The 21149-nt window shown below is 54.7% G+C and overlaps 1 protein-coding gene across 1 annotated transcript in view; it reads right to left on the reverse strand.

Annotated features, from left to right (window-relative positions):
- Positions 1 to 14471, reverse strand: part of LOC133357017 (protein MMS22-like) — a 61875-nt gene extending 47404 nt beyond the window's left edge. Inside the window, exon 1 of the mRNA XM_061574758.1 lies at positions 14449 to 14471. Within this exon, the coding sequence (XP_061430742.1) occupies positions 14449 to 14471 (23 nt within the window). The remainder of the gene's footprint in view (positions 1 to 14448) is intronic.
- Between the last annotated feature and the right edge of the window lie 6678 nt (positions 14472 to 21149).

The raw sequence follows: 21149 nt of genomic DNA on the forward strand, positions 1-21149 counted from the left end.
TGCCGGCCTTCACAATAGCACTTGCCCCGACGTTCTGTTGAGGCTATCGGGGGCATCTTTGTCTTGTGTTGATAGATGTGGGTGCGTGGGAGCGGTGGTGCAGCGGTTAGCGCCACGCTGCGCTACGAACCTGGCGACCCGAGTTCGATTCCCGCTCACGGCCAACACCGAGTGACGATCATCTGAACGGGTCTCGGGCCTCCCCTAGGTCGGCTCAGCCTCAAAACGCCGAGTGCCCTGGTGCCAGGAGGGAGACAAAGGCGGCCGGGCGTGGCGTTGACCACCCAGCCCCTCGTGTGCCACAGTGCCGGCCTCCATAGCGGTGGTGGTTGGTGGTGGTTGTGTTAGTGGTTGGTGGTGGTGGTGGGTGGTGGTGGTGTTGATGGTGGTGGTTGTGTTAGTGGTTGGTGGTGGTGGTGGGTGGTGGTGGTGGGTGGTGGTGGTGGGTGGTGGTGGTGGTGTTGATGGTGGTTGATGGTGGTGGGTGGTGGTGGGTGGTGGTGGTGGTGGTGGTGTTAATGGTGGTTGGTGGTGGTGGGTGGTGGTGATGGTGGTTGGTGGTGGTGGTGGGTGGTGGTGGTGGGTGGTGGTTGATGGTGGTGGTGTTGATGGTGGTTGGTGGTGGTGGGTGGTGGTGGTGGTGGTGGTTGATGGTGGTGGGTGGTGGTGGGTGGTGTTGATGGTGGTTGGTGGTGGTGGGTGGTGGTGGTGGTGGTTGATGGTGGTTGATGGTGGTGGTGTTGATGGTGGTTGGTGGTGGTGGGGTGGTGGTGGTGGTGGTTGATGGTGGTGGGTGGTGGTGGGTGGTGGTGATGGTGGTTGGTGGTGGTGGGTGGTGGTGGTGGTGGTTGATGGTGGTGGTTGGTGGTGGTGGTGGTGGTAGTGGTAGTGGTGGTGGTAGTGGTGGTTGATGGTGGATGGTGGTGGTGGTGGTTAGTGGTAGTGTTGGTGGTGGTTGGTAGTGGTGGTGGTGGTTGGTGGTAGTGGTAGTGTTGGTGGTGGTGGTGGTGGTGGTAGTGGTAGTGTTGGTGGTGGTGGTGGTGGTAGTGGTAGTGTTGGTGGTGGTGGTGGTGGTAGTGGTGGTGTTGGTGGTGGTTGGTAGTGGTGGTGGTGGTTGGTGGTAGTGGTAGTGTTGGTGGTGGTTGGTGGTAGTGGTGGTGGTGGTGTGCAGGGTGTGTGTGTGTGCAGGGTGTGTGTGCAGGGTGTGTGTGTGTGCAGGGTGTGTGTGTGTGCAGGGTATGTGTGTGTAGCAGGCTGTGTGTGTGTGCAGGGTGTGTGTGTGCAGGGTGTGTGTGTGCAGGGTGTGTGTAGCAGGCTGTGTGTGTGTGCAGGGTGTGTGTAGCAGGCTGTGTGTGTGTGCAGGGTGTGTGTGTGTGCAGGGTGTGTGTGTGCAGGGTGTGTGTGTGCAGGGTGTGTGTGTGCAGGGTGTGTGTGTGCAGGGTGTGTGTGTGCAGGGTGTGTGTAGCAGGCTGTGTGTGTATGTAGGGTGTGTGTAGCTGTGTGTGTGTGCAGGGTGTGTGTGTGTGCAGGCTGTGTGTGTGCGCAGGTGTGTGTGTGTGCAGGCTGTGTGTAGCAGGCTGTGTGTGTGTGTAGGGTGTGTGTAGCTGTGTGTGTGTGCAGGGTGTATGTGTGCAGGGTGTTTGTAGCAGGCTGTGTGTGTGTAGCGGGCCGTGTGTGTGTGTGCAGGGTGTGTGTAGCAGGGTGTGTGTGTGTGCAGGGAGTGTGTAGCAGGCTGTGTGCAGGGTGTGTGTGTGTAGCAGGGTGTGTGTGTAGCAAGCTGTGTGTTTGTGCAGGGTGTGTGTAGCAGGCTGTGTGCAGGCTGTGTGTGTAACAGGCTGTGTGTGTGTAGCAAGCTGTGTGTGTGTAACAGGCTGTGTGTGTGTAGCAAGCTGTGTGTGTGCAGGCTGTGTGTGTGTGCAGAGTGTGTGTAGCAAGCTGTGTGTGTGTGCAGGGTGTGTGTAGCAGGCTGTGTGTGTGTAGCAAGCTGTGTGTTTGCAGGCTGTGTGTGTGTGCAGGGTGTGTGTGTGCAGGGTGTGTGTAGCAGGCTGTGTGTGTGTGCAGGGTGTGTGTAGCAGGCTGTGTGTGTGTGCAGGGTGTGTGTGTGCAGGGTGTGTGCAGGCTGTGTGTGTGCAGGGTGTGTGTAGCAAGCTGTGTATGTGCAGGGTGTGTGTAGCAGGCTGTGTGCAGGGTGTGTGTGTGTAGCAGGGTGTGTAGCAAGGTGTGTGTAGCTGTTTGTGTGTGCAGGGTGTGTGTGTGTGTGTGCAGGCTGTGTGTGTGTGCAGGCTGTGTGTGTGCAGGGTGTGTGTGTGTAACACTCTGTGTGTAATGTGCAGGGTGTGTGTGCAGTGTGTGTGTGTGTGTAGCCAGCTGTGTGTGTGTAGCAGGCTGTGTGTGTGTGTGCAGGCTGTGTGTGTGTGTGCAGGGTGTGTGTGTGTGCAGGTTGTGTGTGTGTGTGTGCAGGCTGTGTGTGTGTACAGGGTGTGTGTAACACGCTGTGTGTAGCAAGCTGTGTGTGTGTAGGGTGTGTGCAGGGTGTGTGTGTGTGCAGGCTGTGTGTGCAGGGTGTGTATAACACTGTGTGTGTGTAGCAAGCTGTGTGTGTGCAGGGTGTGTGCAGGGTGTGTGTGTGTGCAGGCTGTGTGTGTGCAGGGTGTGTGTAACACTCTGTGTGTGTGTGTGTAGCTGTGTGTGTGTAGCAAGGTGTGTGTAACACTCTGTGTGTGTGTGTGTAGCTGTGTGTGTGTAGCAAGGTGTGTGTAACACTCTGTGTGTGTGTAGCTGTGTGTGTGTAGCAGGCTGTGTGCAGGGTGTGTGTAGGGTGTGTGTGCAGGGTGTGTGTAGCTGTGTGTGTGTGCAGGGTGTGTGTGTAGCAGGCTGTGTGTGTGCAGGCTGTGTGTGTGTAGCAGGCTGTGTGTGTGTAGCAGGCTGTGTGTGTGTGCAGGCTGTGTGTGTGTAACACGCTGTGTGTGTGTAATGTGCAGGCTGTGTGTGTGCAGGGTGTGTGTGTAGCAGGGTGTGTGTGTAGCAGGGTGTGTGTGTGCAGGCTGTGTGTGTAATGTGCAGGCTGTGTGTGTAATGTGCAAGCTGTGTGTGTATCAGGGTGTGTGTAACACGATGTGTGTGTGTAGCAAGCTGTGTGTGTGTGCAGGGTGTGTGTAGCAAGCTGTGTGTGTGTGCAGGGTGTGTGTAATGAGCAGGGTGTGTGTAACACGCTGTGTGTGTATCAGGGTGTGTGGGGTGAGGCTCACTCTCTAGGTTGGGTTGCCCAGGTCTCACCACCCTCTCTCTTTTTTTTTACTTCCCCAAAGTGACAGCTCTCTGATGGATTAGAGTACATCTGACCTTAATGCGCGTGCGTGCGTGTGTGTGCGTGCGCGTGTGTGTGCGTACGTGTGTGTGTGTGCGCGTGTGTGTGCGTGTGTGCGTGCGTGTGTGTGTGTGTAGGAGTGTGTGTGTGCGTGTGTAGGTGTGTGTATGCGTGTGTAGGTGTGTGTGTGTGCGCGTGTGTGTGCGTGTGTGCGTGCGTGCGTGTGTGTGTGTAGGTGTGTGTGTGTGCGTGTGTAGTTGTGTGTATGCGTGTGTAGGTGTGTGTGTGTGTGCGTGTAGGTGCGTGTGCGTGTGTGCGTGCGTATGTGTGCGTGTGCGTGTGTTCGTGCGTGCGTGTGTGCGTGCGTGTGTGTGCGTGCGTGTGTGCGTGCGTGTGTGTGTGTGCGTGCATGTGTGTGCGTGTGTGCGTGCGTGTGTGTGCGCGTGTGTGTGTGCAGGTATGTGTGTGCGTGTAGGTGTGTGTGTGCGTGCGTGTGTGTGCGTTTGTGTGTGTGCTGGTATGTGTGTGCGTGTAGGCGTGTGTGTGCGTTCGTGTGTGTGCGTGTGTGTCATTGAGAGTGTGCGAGCGTGTCGGTGTGTGTGTGTGTGTCTTTCGCGTGGCATCGAAAGTGCACCTAGCCTGGCACAAGCGCCGTAGTGATGACAACCGCCGCTGAGTCGGTCAGTCTGTTTCGGTGAGAGTGTGAACGTGTGTGTGTGTAGGTGTGTCTGTGTGTGTCTGTGTGTGTGTGGGGAGCGGTAGTGCAGCAGTTAGCGCTACGCTGCACTTCGAACCTGGCGACCCGGGTTCGGTTCCCGCTCACGACCAAAACCAGTGACGATTATCTGAACCGGTGTCTCTCTCATCATCATCACGGTGGCTAGGAGATGTTAACTACCTCGCCTGGTATGCAGGAGGTCGTGAGTTCGATCCCGACCCTGACGCCTGCTGCTGTATATTTGGAGTTTGCGTGTCTCTCTCTCTCTCATCATAATCACGGTGGCTAGGAGATGTTAACTACCTCGCCTGGTATACAGGAGGTCGTGAGTTCGATCCCGACCCTGACGCCTGCTGCTGTATATTTGGAGTTTGCGTGTCTCTCTCTCTCTCATCATCATCACGGTGGCTAGGAGATGTTAACTACCTCGCCTGGTGTACAGGAGGTCGTGGGTTTGATCCCGACCCTGACGCCTGCTGCTGTAAATTTGGAGTTTGCGTGTCTCTCTCTCTCATCATCATCATCACGGTGGCTAAGAGATGTTAACTACCTCGCCTGGTATACAGGAGGTCGTGGGTTAGATCCCGACCCTGACGCCTGCTGCTGTATATTTGGAGTTTGCGTGTCTCTCTCTCATCATCATCACGGTGGCTAGGAGATGTTAACTACCTCGCCTGGTGTACAGGAGGTCGTGGGTTTGATCCCGACCCTGACGCCTGCTGCTGTATATTTGGTGTTTGCGTGTCTCTCTCTCATCATCATCATCACGGTGGCGAGGAGATGTTAACTACCTCGCCTGGTATACAGGAGGTCGTGGGTTCTATCCCGAACCTGACGCCTGCTGCTGTATATTTGGAGTTTGTGTGTCTCTCTCTCATCATCATCACGGTGGCTAGGAGATGTTAACTACCTCGCCTGGTATACAGGAGGTCGTGGGTTCTATCCCGAACCTGACGCCTGCTGCTGTATATTTGGAGTTTGTGTGTCTCTCTCTCTCCGTGGTCACGTGGGATTTTTCTCCGCGTCCTCCGGTTTTTCCCTCCACGTTTAGAATCGGCATCACCACGCGTTTAGAGTTGTTTGCCTGCTGCTGCTGCTGCTGCTGCTGCTGCTGCTGCTGCTGCTGCTGCTGCTGCTGCTGCTGCTGCTGCTGCTGCTGCTGCTGCTGCTGCTGCTGCTGCTGCTGCTGCTGCTGCTGCTGCTGCTGCTGCTGCTGCTGCTGCTGCTGCTGCTGCTGCTGCTGCTGCTGCTGCTGCTGCTGCTGCACATGTCCACACCACGGCGACGAGACACTTTCGTTGAGCTGTCATCTGTGATAGCCAGAGTCGCTTCTCAAGACGGAGCTCTATGTAGCGGCTCAGTGGTAGGATTTCTTGTAAAATAAAATACAAATGTACCGACGAGTTTCACCACGTAGGGGGGAGGCTTTCGCGACCAACAATATCATCCGCAATCGAGGTATTTTTAAATCCTTTATATTAAGTTCACTTGCTTGCTTGCTTGCGCGCTTACGACCGTGCAAAACTTTCGGTCGTTTTTTAACCCACTTCCCGTGATCCAATCGAGCTGACATTTTGCACACAGACTCGTTGTGCGTGACAATTTATTTTCGTGAAAATTTTTTTCCAAAATTTTCCACTTTTTAGGAAAAAATTAATTTCATATTTAATTTAAAATACCAATGTGATAAAAATGAAACTCTTACTCAAGAAAAACAGAAATGACTAATAAAATAAAACCGATGCCACGCATATAAAGGATTTATAGTGAAAAACTTTGTTTTTACGGGTTAATTTTTTTGGGGGTTAGATCTTCGTGAAATATATCAACGCGTCAATCTTGAGTTGAAGCTTTCGTGACTGCACTAATCCATACTCATCGGTTCTTTGGGTAAAGTAACGTAGGTAGAAAAAATTAAATTAAATTAAACAAATTACGGTCGTCATCTGGCTGAGATCCGGCTGGGTACGGGTAGGCCGTGAGTCACCGGTGAGTCACCGTGATTGTCACTCATTTCCCAACGTCTTGTCTCTTCTCACAATTCAAGTTCCTAGAATCAACCCACCCGCGCCTGCAACATGGCTTCATCCCAGAGGTCGCAATCAGGTACCCGATACCCGTACCGTACCCGGCCGGGTACGGGTACGGGTACCCGTTTGCGACCCTGGTGCGGCCGGGTACGGGTACCCGTACCCTACCCGATACCCGGCTACCCGTACCCGGCCGGGTACGGGTACGGGTAGGCCGTGAGTCACTGGTGAGTCACCGTTTGTCACTCATTTCCCAACGGTCTTGTCTTTTCTCACAATTCAAGTTCCTAGAATCAACCCACCCGCGCCTGCAACATGGCTTCATCCCAGAGGTCGCAATCTGGTACCCGATACCCTACTCGATACCCGGCCGGGTACGGGTAGCCGGGTATCGGGTAGGGTACGGGTACCCGTTTGCGACCCTGGTGCGGCCGGGTACGGGTACGGGTAAGGAATCAAAACCCGTTTGCGACCTCTGGTCCCTCGGGTGTTAAGGCTGTAGGCACACCGATTCGCACGGTTGGCTCCGTACGGTGCGAAAGAAGTTACACACACACACACGTCTATAGCAGGGAGCATTGTATGGGAGCTGTGGGTGTATGTGTGTGTGTGTATGTGTGTATATGTGTGTGTGTGTATGTGTGTGTATGTGTGTATGTGTGTGTATGTATGTGTGTGTATGTGTGTGTATGTGTGTGTATGTGTGTATGTATGTGTGTATGTGTGTGTGTATGTGTGTATGTGTGTGGATGTGTGTATGTGTGTGTGTATGTGTGTGTGGATGTGTGTATGTGTGTGTATGTGTGTATACGGGGAGCGGTGGTGTAGCGGTTAGCGCGCTGCGCTATGAACCTGGCGACCCGGGTTCGATTCCCGCTCACGGCTAACATCAGTGACGATTGTCTGAACCGGTCCTGGGCCTCCCCTAGGTCGACTCAGCCTTAAATGAGTACCTGGTGTGGTGTGTAAACATCGCCACTGGGGAGACAAAGGCGGCCGGGCGTGGTGTTGGCCACCCACCCCCTCGTGTGCCGTGCCGGCCTTTATAGGTGCTCGCTAACAGCACTTGCCCCTACAGTCTGTTAAGGTTATACGGGGGATCTTTGTCTTTGTCTTTGTATGTGTGTGTATGTGTGTATGTATGTGTGTATGTGGGTGGATGTGTATGTATGTGTGTATGTGTGTGTATGTATGTGTGTATATGTATGTGTGTGTTTGCATGTGTATGGGTGTATGTGTGTGTGGAAGTGTGTATGTGTGTGGATGTGTGTATGTGAGTGTATGTATGTGTGTCGATGTATGTGTACGTATGTGTGTATGTATGTGTGTATGTGTGAGTGTGTATGTGTGTGTGTGTCTCTGTGTGTGTCTGTGTGTTTGCAGGGTTCGATTCTCGCTCACGGCCAACACCAGTGACGATTATCTGAACCGGTCCTGGGCCTCCCCTAGGTCGACTCAGCCTGAAATGAGTACCTGGTGCGGTGTGTAAACATCGCCACTAGGGAGACAAAGGCGGTCGGGCGTGGTGCTGGCCACCCACCCCCTCGTGTGCCGTGCCGGCCTTCATAGGTGCCGCTCGCTAACAGCACTTGCCCCTACAGTCTGTGAAGCCTACACGGGGGATCTTTGTCTCTGGGCAGTGGGTGTGGGCAGTGGTTAACGCACCGCGCTACGAACCCGGCCACCTGAGTTCGATTCCCGGGTCACTGGCCAACATAGGTCCACTCAGCCTTAAATGAGTAAACATCAACACTGGGGAGACAAAGGCGGCCGGGCGTGGGACCTATCCACCCCCACTCCTTGACGCAGCCTTAATAGGTGCTCGCTAACAGGAAGACTTTTGCGTGCGTCCACCGGCAAAGTGATTTTTCTTCTTGGTTCTTTCGGTAAAGTCACGTAGAAGGGAAATAATAAAATAATACAAATTAAACATCATAAAATACAATTCTCACGACGTTTCGGCCACAACGCAAGCAGCCGTCCTCAGGTGAAGAATGAAACACCACCAAGCTTGGAGCGTATATTTAAGCTTGGTGGTGTTTCATTCTTCACCTGAGGACGGCTGCTTGCGTTGTGGCCGAAACGTCGTGAGAATTGTATTTTATTATGTTTTATTTTTATTATTTTATTATTTCCCTTCTACGTGACTTTACCGAAAGAACCAAGAAGATGAATCCCTGCAGTCACGAAAGCTTTAAATCGAAATGTTATTACGTTTTATTTTTTATTATTTTATTAAGAGGCCGTTCTGGGCATCTGCGTCGGTAGCCGTTCGTCGGCAAGTCAACTCAGCTCCACGTCCCCTTGTGAACCGCATCAGGTACGTTCAGGAAACCTCCTCCAGCCCCCTCCAGCCCCCCCCCCCCCCCGTTACTCTATGCGGCGTCGGTGGGTGGCTCTGTGGGGGGCTCTGTGGGGGGCTCTGTGGGGGGATCTGTGGGGGGGCTCTGTGGGGGGCTGGGTCTGGGTTTGTAGCGCAGCGCAGCGCTAATCCCCCCACACTACCGCACAGTACACTCAAAGTGACTCATAGTGATACACACACACACAGAGTGACACACACAGTGACACACACGCAGTGACACACACAGTGACACACACACAGTGACACACACACAGTGACACACACACAGTGATACACACACAGTGACACACACAGTGACACACACACACAGGGACACACAGTGACACACACACAGAGACACACACACACAGTGACACACACACACACACAGTGACACACACACACAGTGACACACAGAGTGACACACACGCAGTGACACACACACAGGGTGACACACACAGTCACACACACACGGAGTGACACACACACACAGTGACACAAAGATCCCCCGTATAGCCTTAACAGGCTGTAGGGGCAAGTGCTGTTAGCGAGCACCTATGAAGCCCGGAACGGCACACGAAGGGGTGGGTGGCCAGCACCACGCCCGACCGCCTTTGTCTCCCCAGTGGCGATGTTTACACACCGCACCGCACCAGGTACTCATTTAAGGCTGAGTCGACCTAGGGGAGGCCCAGGACCGGTTCAGATAATCGTCACTGGTGTTGGCCGTGAGCGGGTATCGAACCCGGGTCGCCAGGTTCTTAGCGCAGCGCGCTAACCGCTACACCACCGCTCCTCTGACACACACACACACAGTGACACACACACACAGTGACACACACACACAGACACACACACACACGTACACACACACCTACACACACACACCTACACACACACGTACACGTACACACACACGTACACGCACTCTAATTAAGGCAGTTCCCCTGCGACACAGCTAAGTGATGAAGTCCCCCCTCTACCCCCTCCCCTCTACCCCCCCCCTCTCCCCCCCCCTCTACCCCCCCCCTCTACCCCCCCCCTCTACCCCCCCCCCTCTCTCTCTGTTCGTCACCAATTATCACGCAGCAATTAGCGGCGTCAGGGGCCCCGTGCGAAACTCGTGTGGACCCAACACCTCGAGACTCAGGCGACAACCCACACTGACACCACCACTGTGTGTGTCACAGTGTGTGTCACTGTGTGTGTGTGTCACTGTGTGTGTCACTTTGTGTGTGTGTCACTGTGTGTGTACGTGTGTGTGTGTGTCACTGTGTGTGTGTCACTGTGTGTGTCACTGTGTGTGTGTGTGTCACTGTGTGTGTGTGTGTCACTGTGTGTGTGTCACAGTGTGTGTCACTGTGTGTGTGTGTCACTGTGTGTGTCACTTTGTGTGTGTGTCACTGTGTGTGTCACAGTGTGTGTGTGTGTCACAGTGTGTGTCACTGTGTGGTGCATCAGCCAGTCATCTCGGTCATCTCGGTCAGTCGACCAGTGGCACCTGGGTTGCCCCGTGACCTCCTGCCAGCGGGCTTTCGACACTTCACGTGGCCTCAAGGTGCACTTGGCCTGGCACAAGCATCGTGGTGACGTCACCGCCACTTAGTGGCGAATGGCGGTTGTTGTTGTTGTTGTTGTTGTGTCACTGTGTGTGTCACTTTGTGTGTGTGTCACTGTGTGTGTGTGTGTACGTGTGTGTGTGTCACTGTGTGTGTGTCACTGTGTGTCACTGTGTGTGTGTATCACTGTGTGTGTCACTGTGTGTGTGTGTCACTATGTGTGTCACTGTGTGTGTGTGTCACTGTGTGTGTGTCACTGTGTGTGTATGTCACTGTGTGTGTGTATCACTGTGTGTGTCACTGTGTGTGTGTATCACTGTGTGTGTATCACTGTGTGTGTGTGTCACTGTGTGTGTCACTTTGTGTGTGTGTCACTGTGTGTGTATGTCACTGTGTGTGTGTATCACTGTGTGTGTCACTGTGTGTGTCACTGTGTGTGTCACTGTGTGTGTGTCACTGTGTGTGTGTCACTGTGTGTGTGTCACTGTGTGTGTGTGTCACTGTGTGTGTGTCACAGTGTGTGTCACTGTGTGTGTGTCACTGTGTGTGTGTGTCACTGTGTGTGTGTCACAGTGTGTGTCACTGTGTGTGTGTCACTGTGTGTGTGTGTGTCACTGTGTGTGTGTCACTGTGTGTGTGTCACTGTGTGTGTCACTGTGTGTGTGTCACTGTGTGTGTGTGTGTGTCACTGTGTGTGTGTCAGGTGGTGCATCAGCCAGTCATCTCGGTCATCTCGGTCAGTCGACCCGTGGCACCTGCTGGGTCTGCCCCGTGGCCTCCTGCCAGCGGGCGTTCGACACTTCACGTGGCCTCAATGTGCACTTGGCCTGGCACAAGCATCGTGGTGACGTCACCGCCACTTAGTGGCGAATGGCGGTTGTTGTTGTTGTGTGTGTCACTGTGTGTGTGTGTCACTGTGTGTGTGTCACTGTGTGTGTGTCACTGTGTGTGTGTGTGTGTACGTGTGTGTCACTCTGTATGTGTGTGTACGTGTGTGTCCGTGTGTGTGTGTGTGTGTCCGTGTGTGTAGTCCGGCAAAAACAACCCCCCTACCTCTTCGTTGGTGCCGGACGGCAGCGCTGTGATGGGCAGTGCCGTGGGGGGCAGTGCCGTGGGGGGGCAGTGCCGTGGGGGGCAGTGCCGTGGGGGGCAGTGCCGTGGGGGGGGGGAGGGCCAACTTAGATTGGCTATTCCCCCCATGGCGTTTGTAGCCACCACAGTGGCCAAATGGGGGCTCTGGACGGGTGCGAGGGCCTGGTAACCCCTCCACCTTCAATGAATTAGCACCACACCACGATTAGGCCCCAGGGGGACCGGCGTCTGTGACGTCTCCTGGCCAAAAGTCATTTGGCGGAGCCAGGAGACTAAATCTTCACCCTCGGGGCTCCTCCAGAAACAACAAGAAACCACTATGTGTGGCCACGTGGAATGTTTGAACGCTCACTGCAGAGGAGAGGCTGCCACTCCTCTGTCGGGAGCTGGACCGGTACTGCCTGGATCTCTGTGGTATTCAAGAGGTCTGGTGGACTGGCTCTGGCTCCTGCCACCATGACAGTCCTCTACTCAGGGCAGGAGACTGCCAAACAACAGGGAGTGACTCTTCTTCTGAACAAAATAATGAAGGGAGCGTGGGAGCGTGGCGGTGAGGTGTGGGAAGCTGTAAGCCCCAGGCTACTTTGGGCTCGACTTCCCATCAACCAGAGGCGAGGAGTGGTGGTCGTGGTTACTTATGCCCCCACCGAAGACGAACATTCGTGGAGGGATGCAGGCAAGGCTGATGAGTCAGAAGCCTTCTATGACCTCCTGTCACAGGTGCTGGCTAAAGTGGCCACTCGGGACAGAGTCATCTTGTTGGGTGACTTCAATGCCCGAGTTGGTCATGATGCTGGCACCTGGTCTGGAGTGATTGGAAGGCATGGGCCAGATCAGCTCGATAACACCGGCAGGATGCTGCTAGATTTTTGTGCAGCTCATGGGCTTGTAATTACCAACACGCTGTTCCGGCATCGGCGCATCCACACAACATAATGGATGCATGCCGGGTCCATGCAAGAACATCTGCTGGACTACATAGTGAGGGGAAATCCTTCAACCTGGAAAACATCGTGGCACAAAGTGGGGATGAATCTACTGAGGCTGCGGTGCCTCAAATATTGGAAGAAGAAGTCACCCCCTGTGAGTGGCTGGCTGAGGTGCCATCTATTGAGGAAGTACTGAAGGCGATCTGGAGTTTGAGACCAGGAAAGACACCGGGCAGAGATGATCTCCCAAGCGAAATTCTGAGGGAGGGTGGCGTTTGTGCACAGACTGCCCTACATGACATCATAACAACAGTCTGGACCACTGGACGGGTTCCGCAGGATTGGAAGGATGCCCTGGTGGTCCCCCTCTCTAAGAAGGGGGACCGCACAGACTGTAACAACTACAGGGGAATCTCACTCCTCAGTGTGCCGGGAAAGGTCTTGGTAAGGATTTTTCAACATCGCCTTGCTAGGCACGCTGAGGAGAGGCTTACGGAGCCGCAATGCTGTTTCAGAAAAGGGCAGTCTTGCACAGATGCCATATTTTCTGTCCGTCTGCTACAGCAGAGGTGTAGGGAATTCCAAAAAGACCTACATCTCTGCTTTATTGACCTGGTCAAGGCCTATGATACCATCAGTAGGACTGGACTCTGGGTTGTTCTTCGTGCTTTCGGAGTCCCTGACCCTCTGCTCACGATCATTAAGGACCTTCATGATGGTGAGCGGGCCCGGGTAAAACTACGTGGCCGGGAGTCGGAGCCTTTCCCTGTACACCTTGGGGTGCGACAGGGATGTCCTCTGGCTCCCACATTATTTAACATCTATTTTGACCGCGTAGTTCGTGAAGCCTTCAATAGCTGTACCGGGGGAATTTCCGTTTGGTACAGATATAATGGGAGGCTGATCGACGCCCGGGTGCGATCAAGGGATGGCTCCCTATTGGTCAACCACGTTATGTATGCCGATGATTTGGTAATAGCTGCTCATTCAGAAGAGGAGTTGGAGGCGCTGCTGCTGAGACTGGAGCGTGCCACTAAGAGGTGGGGCCTTACCATCAGCCCCACCAAAACCAAGCACCTGCCTGGGTATTTTGTACCATCGGACACTCCACCCCCACAACTCCCAATTGGTGATGGGGCAGTTGTGGAGAGAGTGGAGAGTTTCCCATACCTGGGCAGTATGCTTATGACCGGCTCCAGTCTATCAGCAGAGGTCTCACTCCGAATCAGTCGAGCGGCAATATCTTTTCATCGGTTGCGTAACGCTGTGTGGAAGCTACCTGGTCTGTCGCTCCGCACGAAGCTTCAGGTCTTCTCGGCCACGGTCATTCCCTCCCTTCTCTACGCTTGCGAGACGTGGACCCCCCTGGTGGAGCATCTTCGCCGGTTGGAAACATTTAGGCTGGCCTGCCTACGATCCATCCTGGGTTTAACCAGGCTGGATTGTGTGAGGAGCTCACAAATCCTTGAAAGATCTGGGCAAAGTCCCATCAGTGAGCTCCTCCGGCAGGCAAGGCTGCGTTGGCTGGGTCATGTAGCCCACATGCCCAGCCACCGCATGCCTAAACAGCTTTTGTCCGGCCGGATCGAGGAGGCTAAACGGGCGCGGCACGGGCTAGAGAAGAGATGGAGTGATGTGGTACAGGAGGACGTGGAGCTGAGTGGACTTGACGATGACTGGTACCAGCGGTGTCAAGATCGGCCTCTGTGGAGGAGGCTCGTGAAGGACGCTACTGGGCAGTTGGAGGCAGTCGCCCTACAACAACAACGGAGGGCGGAGGAGCGACGCTCACAACAACGAGCGGAGCGCCGGGTGGCTAAAGCACAGCAAGTTGGTACAGTAGGGGGCACAGGTTATCTCGGTCAGTCGACCCGTGGCACCTGCTGGGTCTGCCCCGTGACCTCCTGCCAGCGGGCGTTCTACACTTCACGTGGCCTCAAGGTGCACATGGCCTGGCACAAGCGTCGTGGTGACGTCACCGCCACTTAGTGGCGAAATGCGGTTGTTGTTGTGTACGTATGTGGGAGCCACTCTGTATGTGTTTTTTTTACGTGGGTTGTTGTTGTATGTGTCACTCTGTATGTGTGTGTACGTGTGTGTGTACGTGTATGTCCCTGTATGTGTGAGTCTGTACGTGTGTCTGTACGTGGAGAGCGGTGGTGTAGCGGTTAGCGCACTGCGTTATGAACCGCTCACGGCCAACACCAGTGACGATTATCTGAACCGGTCTTGGGCCTCCCCTAGGTCGACTCAGCCTGAAATGAGTACCCGGTGCGGTGTGTAAATATTTCCACTGGGGAGACAAAGGCGGTCGGGCGTGGTGCTGGCCACCCACCCCCCTCGTGTGCCGTGCCGGCCTTCATAGGTGCTGCTCGCTAACAGCACTTGCCCCAACAGCCTGTTAAGGCTACACGGGGGATCTTTGTCTTTTTTTTTAAAGATACGGGCAAGGCCACCTGACCTCCTCACCTCATCTCCTGCTCACACCTCATCACAGCTCTCGTTATAGCACACACACACAGAGAGAGAGAGCGTGGTGGGGGAGAGGAAAGAGTGGGGAGTTGGGAGAGATTTGGGGGGAGAGATGGGGAGAGTGGGGAGAGTGGGGAGAGTGGGAGTGGAGAAAGTGGGGAGAGTGGGGAGAGATGGGAGAGAGATGGGGAGAGAGATGGGGGAGTGTAGAGAGTGGGGAGAGTGGGGGAGAGTGGGGGAGAGAGTGGGGGAGAGAGATGGGTGAGTGTAGAGAGTGGGGAGAGAGTGGGGAGAGTGGGGAGAGAGTGGGGAGAGAGTGGGGAGAGTGAGAGAGAGTGGGAGAGAGTGGAGAGTGAGAGAGAGGTGGGACAGAGATGGGGGAGATGTAGAGAGTGGGAGAGAGTGGGGAGAGTGGGGAGAGATGGGAGAGAGGGACAGAGATGGGGGAGTGGAGAGAGCGGGAGAGGGAGGAGAGGCGAGAGAGAGGGGGGGGGGGGGGGGAGATGGGGGAGTGTAGAGAGGGAGAGAAAGGGGAGAGTGGGGAGAGAGGGAGGAGATGGGACAGAGATGGGGAGTGTAGAGTGGGGGAGAGAGAGTGGGGAGAGTGGGGAGAGTGGGGAGAGATGGGAGAGAGATGGGACAGAGATGGGGGAGGTAGAGAGTGGGAGAGAGTGGGGAGAGTGGGGAGAGATGGGAGAGAGATGGGACAGAGATGGGGGAGTGTAGAGGGTGGGGAGAGAGATGGGACAGAGATGGGGGAGTGTAGAGAGTGAGGCGAGAGGCGAGGGGAGGAGGAGGATGGAGAGTAAGGGAGGAGCAGAGATAGTGGGGGTAAGAGACGACACGAGGGGGGTGAGAAGGGAGAGAAAGCGGGGAGAGAGAGAGAGAGGAGAGACAGCGAGATAGGGGGGGTGGAAAGCATCGACAGAGGCCACGCGATGTGGGGGGAGATGGGAGAGAGTGGGGGGAGAGTGGGGGGAGAGTGGGGGGAGAGAGAGAAATTGATTGATTTGGGTGGTGAGAATGATAATACATTCCTGTCGATTAATGTTACTTTATGATTAAAATCCACGCAATCCATCACGCGTGTGCGGTTATCATGCGTGTACATGGCTCTCATGCATGGGCTGTGTGTGTGTGCGCGTGTGTGTGTCCTTATAGGTGCACTCAGCCTCAAATGCGTGCCTCTTCTTGGTTCTTTCGGTAAAGTCACGTAGAATGGAAGTAATAAAATAATAAAATTAAAACATATTAAAATGATTCTCACGACGTTTCGGCCACAACGCAAGCGGCCGTCCTCAGGTGGAGAACAGGTCTGTCGGAAAGACAGCGTCTGACAGACCTGTTCTTCACCTGAGGACGGCTGCTTGCGTTGTGGCCGAAACGTCGTGAGAATTATTTTATTATGTTTTATTTTTATTATTTTATTATTTCCCTTCTACGTGACTTTACCGAAAGAACCAAGAAGATGAATCCCTGCAGTCACGAAAGAAGCTTTAAATCAAAAAATGAGTGCCTGGTGCGGTGTGTAAAAACATCGCCACTAGGGAGACAAAGGCGGCCGGGCGTGGTGCTGGCCACCCACCCCCTCGTGTGCCGTGCCGACCTTCATAGGTGCTACTGGCCAACAGCACTTGCCCCCAAAAGTAGTTTAAAGCTACAGGGACCGTCCATAAATGACGTCACGCACCTAGGGGGGTCAGACATTTGTGACGATGTGTGACGATGGGGGGGGGGGGTTGAAAAATGTGACGTCACATCAAAATGCGCAACTTTAAATGAATATAGACAACACGTTCTACTTAATTAAATAGACTTCTTAATAAATGTTTTCTCCTACAACATCAGAGTGCAGCGCCACATTAAATACGCACTACAATGACAATAGCTTAAAGCGATTTGAAGCATGTTTTATTTTTGGGGGGGGGCAGAGCTTTGTGACGTCATATTTGAGGGGGGGGTCTGACTTTTTGTGACGCCGTGTGACGAGGGGGTGGTGGGGGGGGGGGTCAAAAATCGTCCCAAACTCGCGTGACGTCATTTATGGACGGCCCTAAGACGGGTTCCTGAGCGGGAATCGAACTCGGTCTGGGCGCTCACACGCCGACTCACGCACACAGACAAAGATCCCCCGTATAGCCTTTCGCAGAATCTTGGGACAAGGGCTGTTCACGCGAGCACCTATACACTGTGGCACACGAGGGGGTAGGTGGCCAGCACCACGCCCGGCCGCCTTTGTCTCTCCAGTGTACTCATTTCAGGCTCAGGTACTTCATTTCAGGCTGAGTCGACCTAGGGCGAGACCCCGGACCGTCATCGGTGTTGGCCGTGAGCGGGAATCGAACTCGGTCCTACCAGGGCTGATAGCAGCAGCGTAGCGCTAACCGCGTCGCCACCGCTCCCCACGATTGTTTACATAGCGCACCGGGTCCTCGTTTTTAAGGCTGAGTCGACTCAGGGGTGGCCCAGGACCGGTCCAGATAAATCGTCGTGAGCGGGAATCGAACTCGGGTCGACGGGGTGGGGGGGGGAGGTTCGTAGCGACACCACCGCTAAACACACAAGACAAAGATCCCCCGTGTAGCCTTAACACACGTTTGTGGCAAGTGCTGTGTGGCGGGACACTCACTCACTCAACAACAACAACTGCCGTTCACCACGAGGTGGCGGTGACGTCACCACGGCGCCTGTGCCAGGCTAGGTGCACTTTGAGGCCACGTGCAGTGTCGAAGGCTCGCTGCGTTATATCCGCCCGGCGATCCGCTCGTTGTTGTGAGCGTCGCTCCTCCGCCCTCCGCTGTTGTTGGAGGGCGACTGCCTCCAGCTACCCAGCAGCCTCCTCAACGTGCACCTAGCCTGGCACTGCCCAGTGGCATCCTTCGCGAGCCTCCCCCATAGAGGCCGATCTTGACACCGCTGGTAACGGTCATCGGCAAGTCCACTCAGCTCCACGTCCTCCTGTACCACATCAGCTCCATCTCTTCTCCAGCCCGTGTCACTCACTCACTCAGCCACCTACTCACCCACTCACTCACCCACTCACTCACTCACCCACCCACTCAGCCACCCACTCACTCACCCACTCACTCACTCAGCCACTCACTCACCCACACACTCACCCATCAGCTCCATCTTTTCTCCAGCCCGTGTCACTCAGTCACTCACCCACTCACTCACCCACTCACCCACTCACTCACCCACTCAACCACTCACTCACTCACCCACCCACCCACTCAACCACTCACTCAATCACTCACCCACTCACCCACCCACTCACTCACCCACTCGCCCACTCACTCACTCGCCCACTCACTCACTCGCCCACTCACTCACTCACCCACTCACCCATCAGCTCCATTTCTTCTCCCGCCCGTGTCACGCCGGTTAAGCCCCCTCTATGCGGCCAAACTGAAGCTGCTTTGGGGCATGCAGTGGCTGGGCATGCGGGCTACGTGACCCAGCCAACGCAGCCTCGCCTGCCGGAGGAGCTCAATGATGATCGGACTGTGTCCAGATCTTTCAAGGACCCGTGAGCGACTCACACAATCCATTCACACAAACAAAGCCACAGATAAAGATCCCCCGTATAGCCTTAACAGACTTGTAGGGGCAAGTGCTGTTAGCGAGCACCTATGAAGGCCGGCACGGCACACGAGGGGGTGGGTGGCCAGCACCTCGCCCGGCCGCCTTTGTCTCCCCAGTGGCGATGCTTACTACACACCGCACCCAGCTACTCATTTGAGGCCGAGTCGACCTAGGTGAGGAGGCCCCGGACCGGTTCAGAGAATCGTCACCGGCGTTGGCCGTGAGCGGGAATCGAACTCTGGCCGACGTCTTTCGGAGCGCGGCGCGGCGCTAACCGCTGCGCCACCGCTCCTCACCGGCGCGCGCTCGCAGAAGGCAACAAACTCGGGTTAAATGAGGTCACGACACTAAGAGGCGACCGATACACGGGCAGGGGAACCCAGTGCGGAGGAGAGAGACACACAGAGAGAGAGAGAGAAAGAGAGAGACACGCACAGGAGGGGTGGGACAGACACCGCTAGTGGAGAGACATACAGAGGCACATGCAAGAAACGCCAACAGCAGAGCAAGGGGGCAGATACGCAGAGAGTGAGAGCAGAGGTCGCAACCGGGTACCCGATACCCGTACCCTACCCGATACCCGGCTACCCGCACCCGGGTACGGGTACCCGTTTGCGACCCTGGTGCGGCCGGGTACGGGTAGGCCGTGAGTCACTGGTGAGTAACTGTTTGTCACTCATTTCCCAACGTCTTGTCTCTTCTCACAATTCAAGTTCCTAGAATCAACCCACCCGCGCCTGCAACATGGCTTCATCCCAAAGGTCGCAATCAGGTACCCGATACCCGTACCCGGTCGGGTAGGGTACGAGTACGGCCGGGTACGGGTACCCATTTGCGACCCTGGTGCGGCCGGGTACGGGTACGGGTAAGGAATCAAAACCCGTTTGCGACCTCTGAGAGAGAGACAGCACGATTGAGAGAGACACGGGACGAGACGCTGCCTGTCTGTACGTCTGTTCGTATGTTTTTTTTCGTGCGTCGAAGTGAGGAGCGGTGGGTGTAGTGGTTAGCGCTACGCTGCGCTACGAACCTGGCCACCCGAGTTCGATTCCCGCTCACGGCCAAACACCGGTGACGATTATTATCTGAACCGGTCCTTGGCCACCTCACCTAGGTTGACTCGGCCTCAAATGAGTACCCGGTGCGGTGTGTAAATATCGCCACTGGGGAGACAAAGGCGGCCGGGCGTGGTGTTGGTCACCCAGCCCCTCGTGTGCCGTACCGGCTTTCATAGGTACTCGCTAACAGCACTTGCCCCAACAGTCTGTTAAGGCTATAGGGTGTATCTTTATCTTTGCATACGTATGTATATGTGTGTAAGTGTACTGTATTCGTGTGTAGGTATGCACGTGTGTGTATGTATGTATGTATACGTGTGCATGTGTGTCAGTGTGTGTGTATGTAGATGAGTGTGTGTGTGTAAGTTTGTGTGTATGTATGTCTATGTGTGTGTAAGTGTGTGTGTATGTCTATGTGTGTGTAAGTGTGTGTGTATGTCTATGTGTGTGTAAGTATGTGTGTGTAAGTGTGTGTAAGTTTGTGTGTATATCTATGTGTGTGTAAGTGTGTAAGTGCGTGTAAATGCGTGTGTATGTGTTGTGAGCGACGCTCACAACAACGAGCAGAGCGCCGGGTGGCTAAAGCACAGCAAGTTGGCACAGTAGGGGGCACAGGTGGTGCATCAGCCAGTCATCTCGGTCATCTCAGTCAGTTGACCCGTGGCACCTGGGTCTGCCCCGTGACCTCCTGCCAGCGGGCGTTCGACACTTCACGTGACCTCAAGGTGCACATGGCCTGGCACAAGCGTCGTGGTGACGTCACCGCCACTTAGTGGCGAATGGCGGTTGTGTTGTGTTTTGTTTTTTGTATGTCTATGTGTGTGTAAGTGTGTGGAAGTGTGTGTATGTCTATGTGTGTGTAAGTGTGTGTGTATGTGTGTAAGTGTGTGTGTATGTCCATGTTTGTGTGAGTAACATCGCCTTGTCAGGCACGCTGAGGAGAGGCTTGCGGAGCCCCAATGCGGTTTCAGGAAGGGGCGGTCCTGCACAGATGCCATATTTTCTGTCCGTCTGCTACAGCAGAGGTGTAGGGAATTCCAAAAAGACCTACATCTCTGCTTTATTGACCTGGTCAAGGCCTATGAAACCATCAGTAGGCCTGGGCTCTGGGTTGTTCTTCGTGCTTTCGGAGTCCCTGACCCTCTGCTCACGATCATTAAGGACCTTCATGATGGTGAGCGGGCCCGGGTAAAACTACGTGGCCGGGAGTCGGAGCCATTCCCTGTACACCTTGGGGTGCAACAGGGATTTCCTCTTGCTCCCACATGATTTAACATCTATTTAGACCGCGTAGTTTGTGAAGCCTTCGATGGCTGTACCCGAGGAATTTTCATCTGGTACAGATACAATGGGAGGCTGATCGATGCCCGGGTGCGGTCAAGGGATGGCTCCCTATTGGTCAACTACGTTATGTATGCCGATGATTTGGTAATTGCTGCTCATTCAGAGGAGGAGTTAGAGACGCTGCTGCTGAGACTGGAGTGTTCCAGGAAGAGGTGGGGCCTTACAATCAGCCCCACCAAAACTAAGCACTTGCCTGGGTATGTTGTACAGACACTCCACCCTCACAACCCCTAATTGGTGATGGGGCAGTTGTGGAGAGAGAGGAGAGTTTTCCATACCTGGGCAGTGTGCTTATGACTGGCTCCGGATTGACAGCAGAGGTCTCACTCCGAATTAGTCGAGCGGCATTATCTTTTCATCGGCTGCGTCATGCTATGTGGAAGCTACTTGGTCTGTTGCTCCACACGAAGCTTCTCTTTGCTTGCGAAACATGGACCCCCCTAAATGGTACATCTTCGCCAGTTAGAAACATTTAGGCTGGCCTGCCTACGATCCATCCTGGGTTTAACCTGCAGGCTGGACTGTGTGAGGAGTTCACAAATCCTTGAAAGATCTGGACAAAGTTCCATCGGTGAGCTCCTCCGGCAGGCAAGGCTGCGTTGGCTGGGTCATGTAGCCCGCATGCCCAGCCACCGCATGCCTAAACAGCTTTTGTTCGGCCGGATCGAGGGGGCTAAACGGGCGCGGCACGGGCTAGAGAAGAGATGGAGT

The sequence above is a fragment of the Lethenteron reissneri genome, chromosome 56 (genome assembly GCF_015708825.2).
Source record: "Lethenteron reissneri isolate LAM-NWPU_2019-01 chromosome 56, ASM1570882v1, whole genome shotgun sequence".
NCBI classification, from domain to species: domain Eukaryota; kingdom Metazoa; phylum Chordata; class Hyperoartia; order Petromyzontiformes; family Petromyzontidae; genus Lethenteron; species Lethenteron reissneri.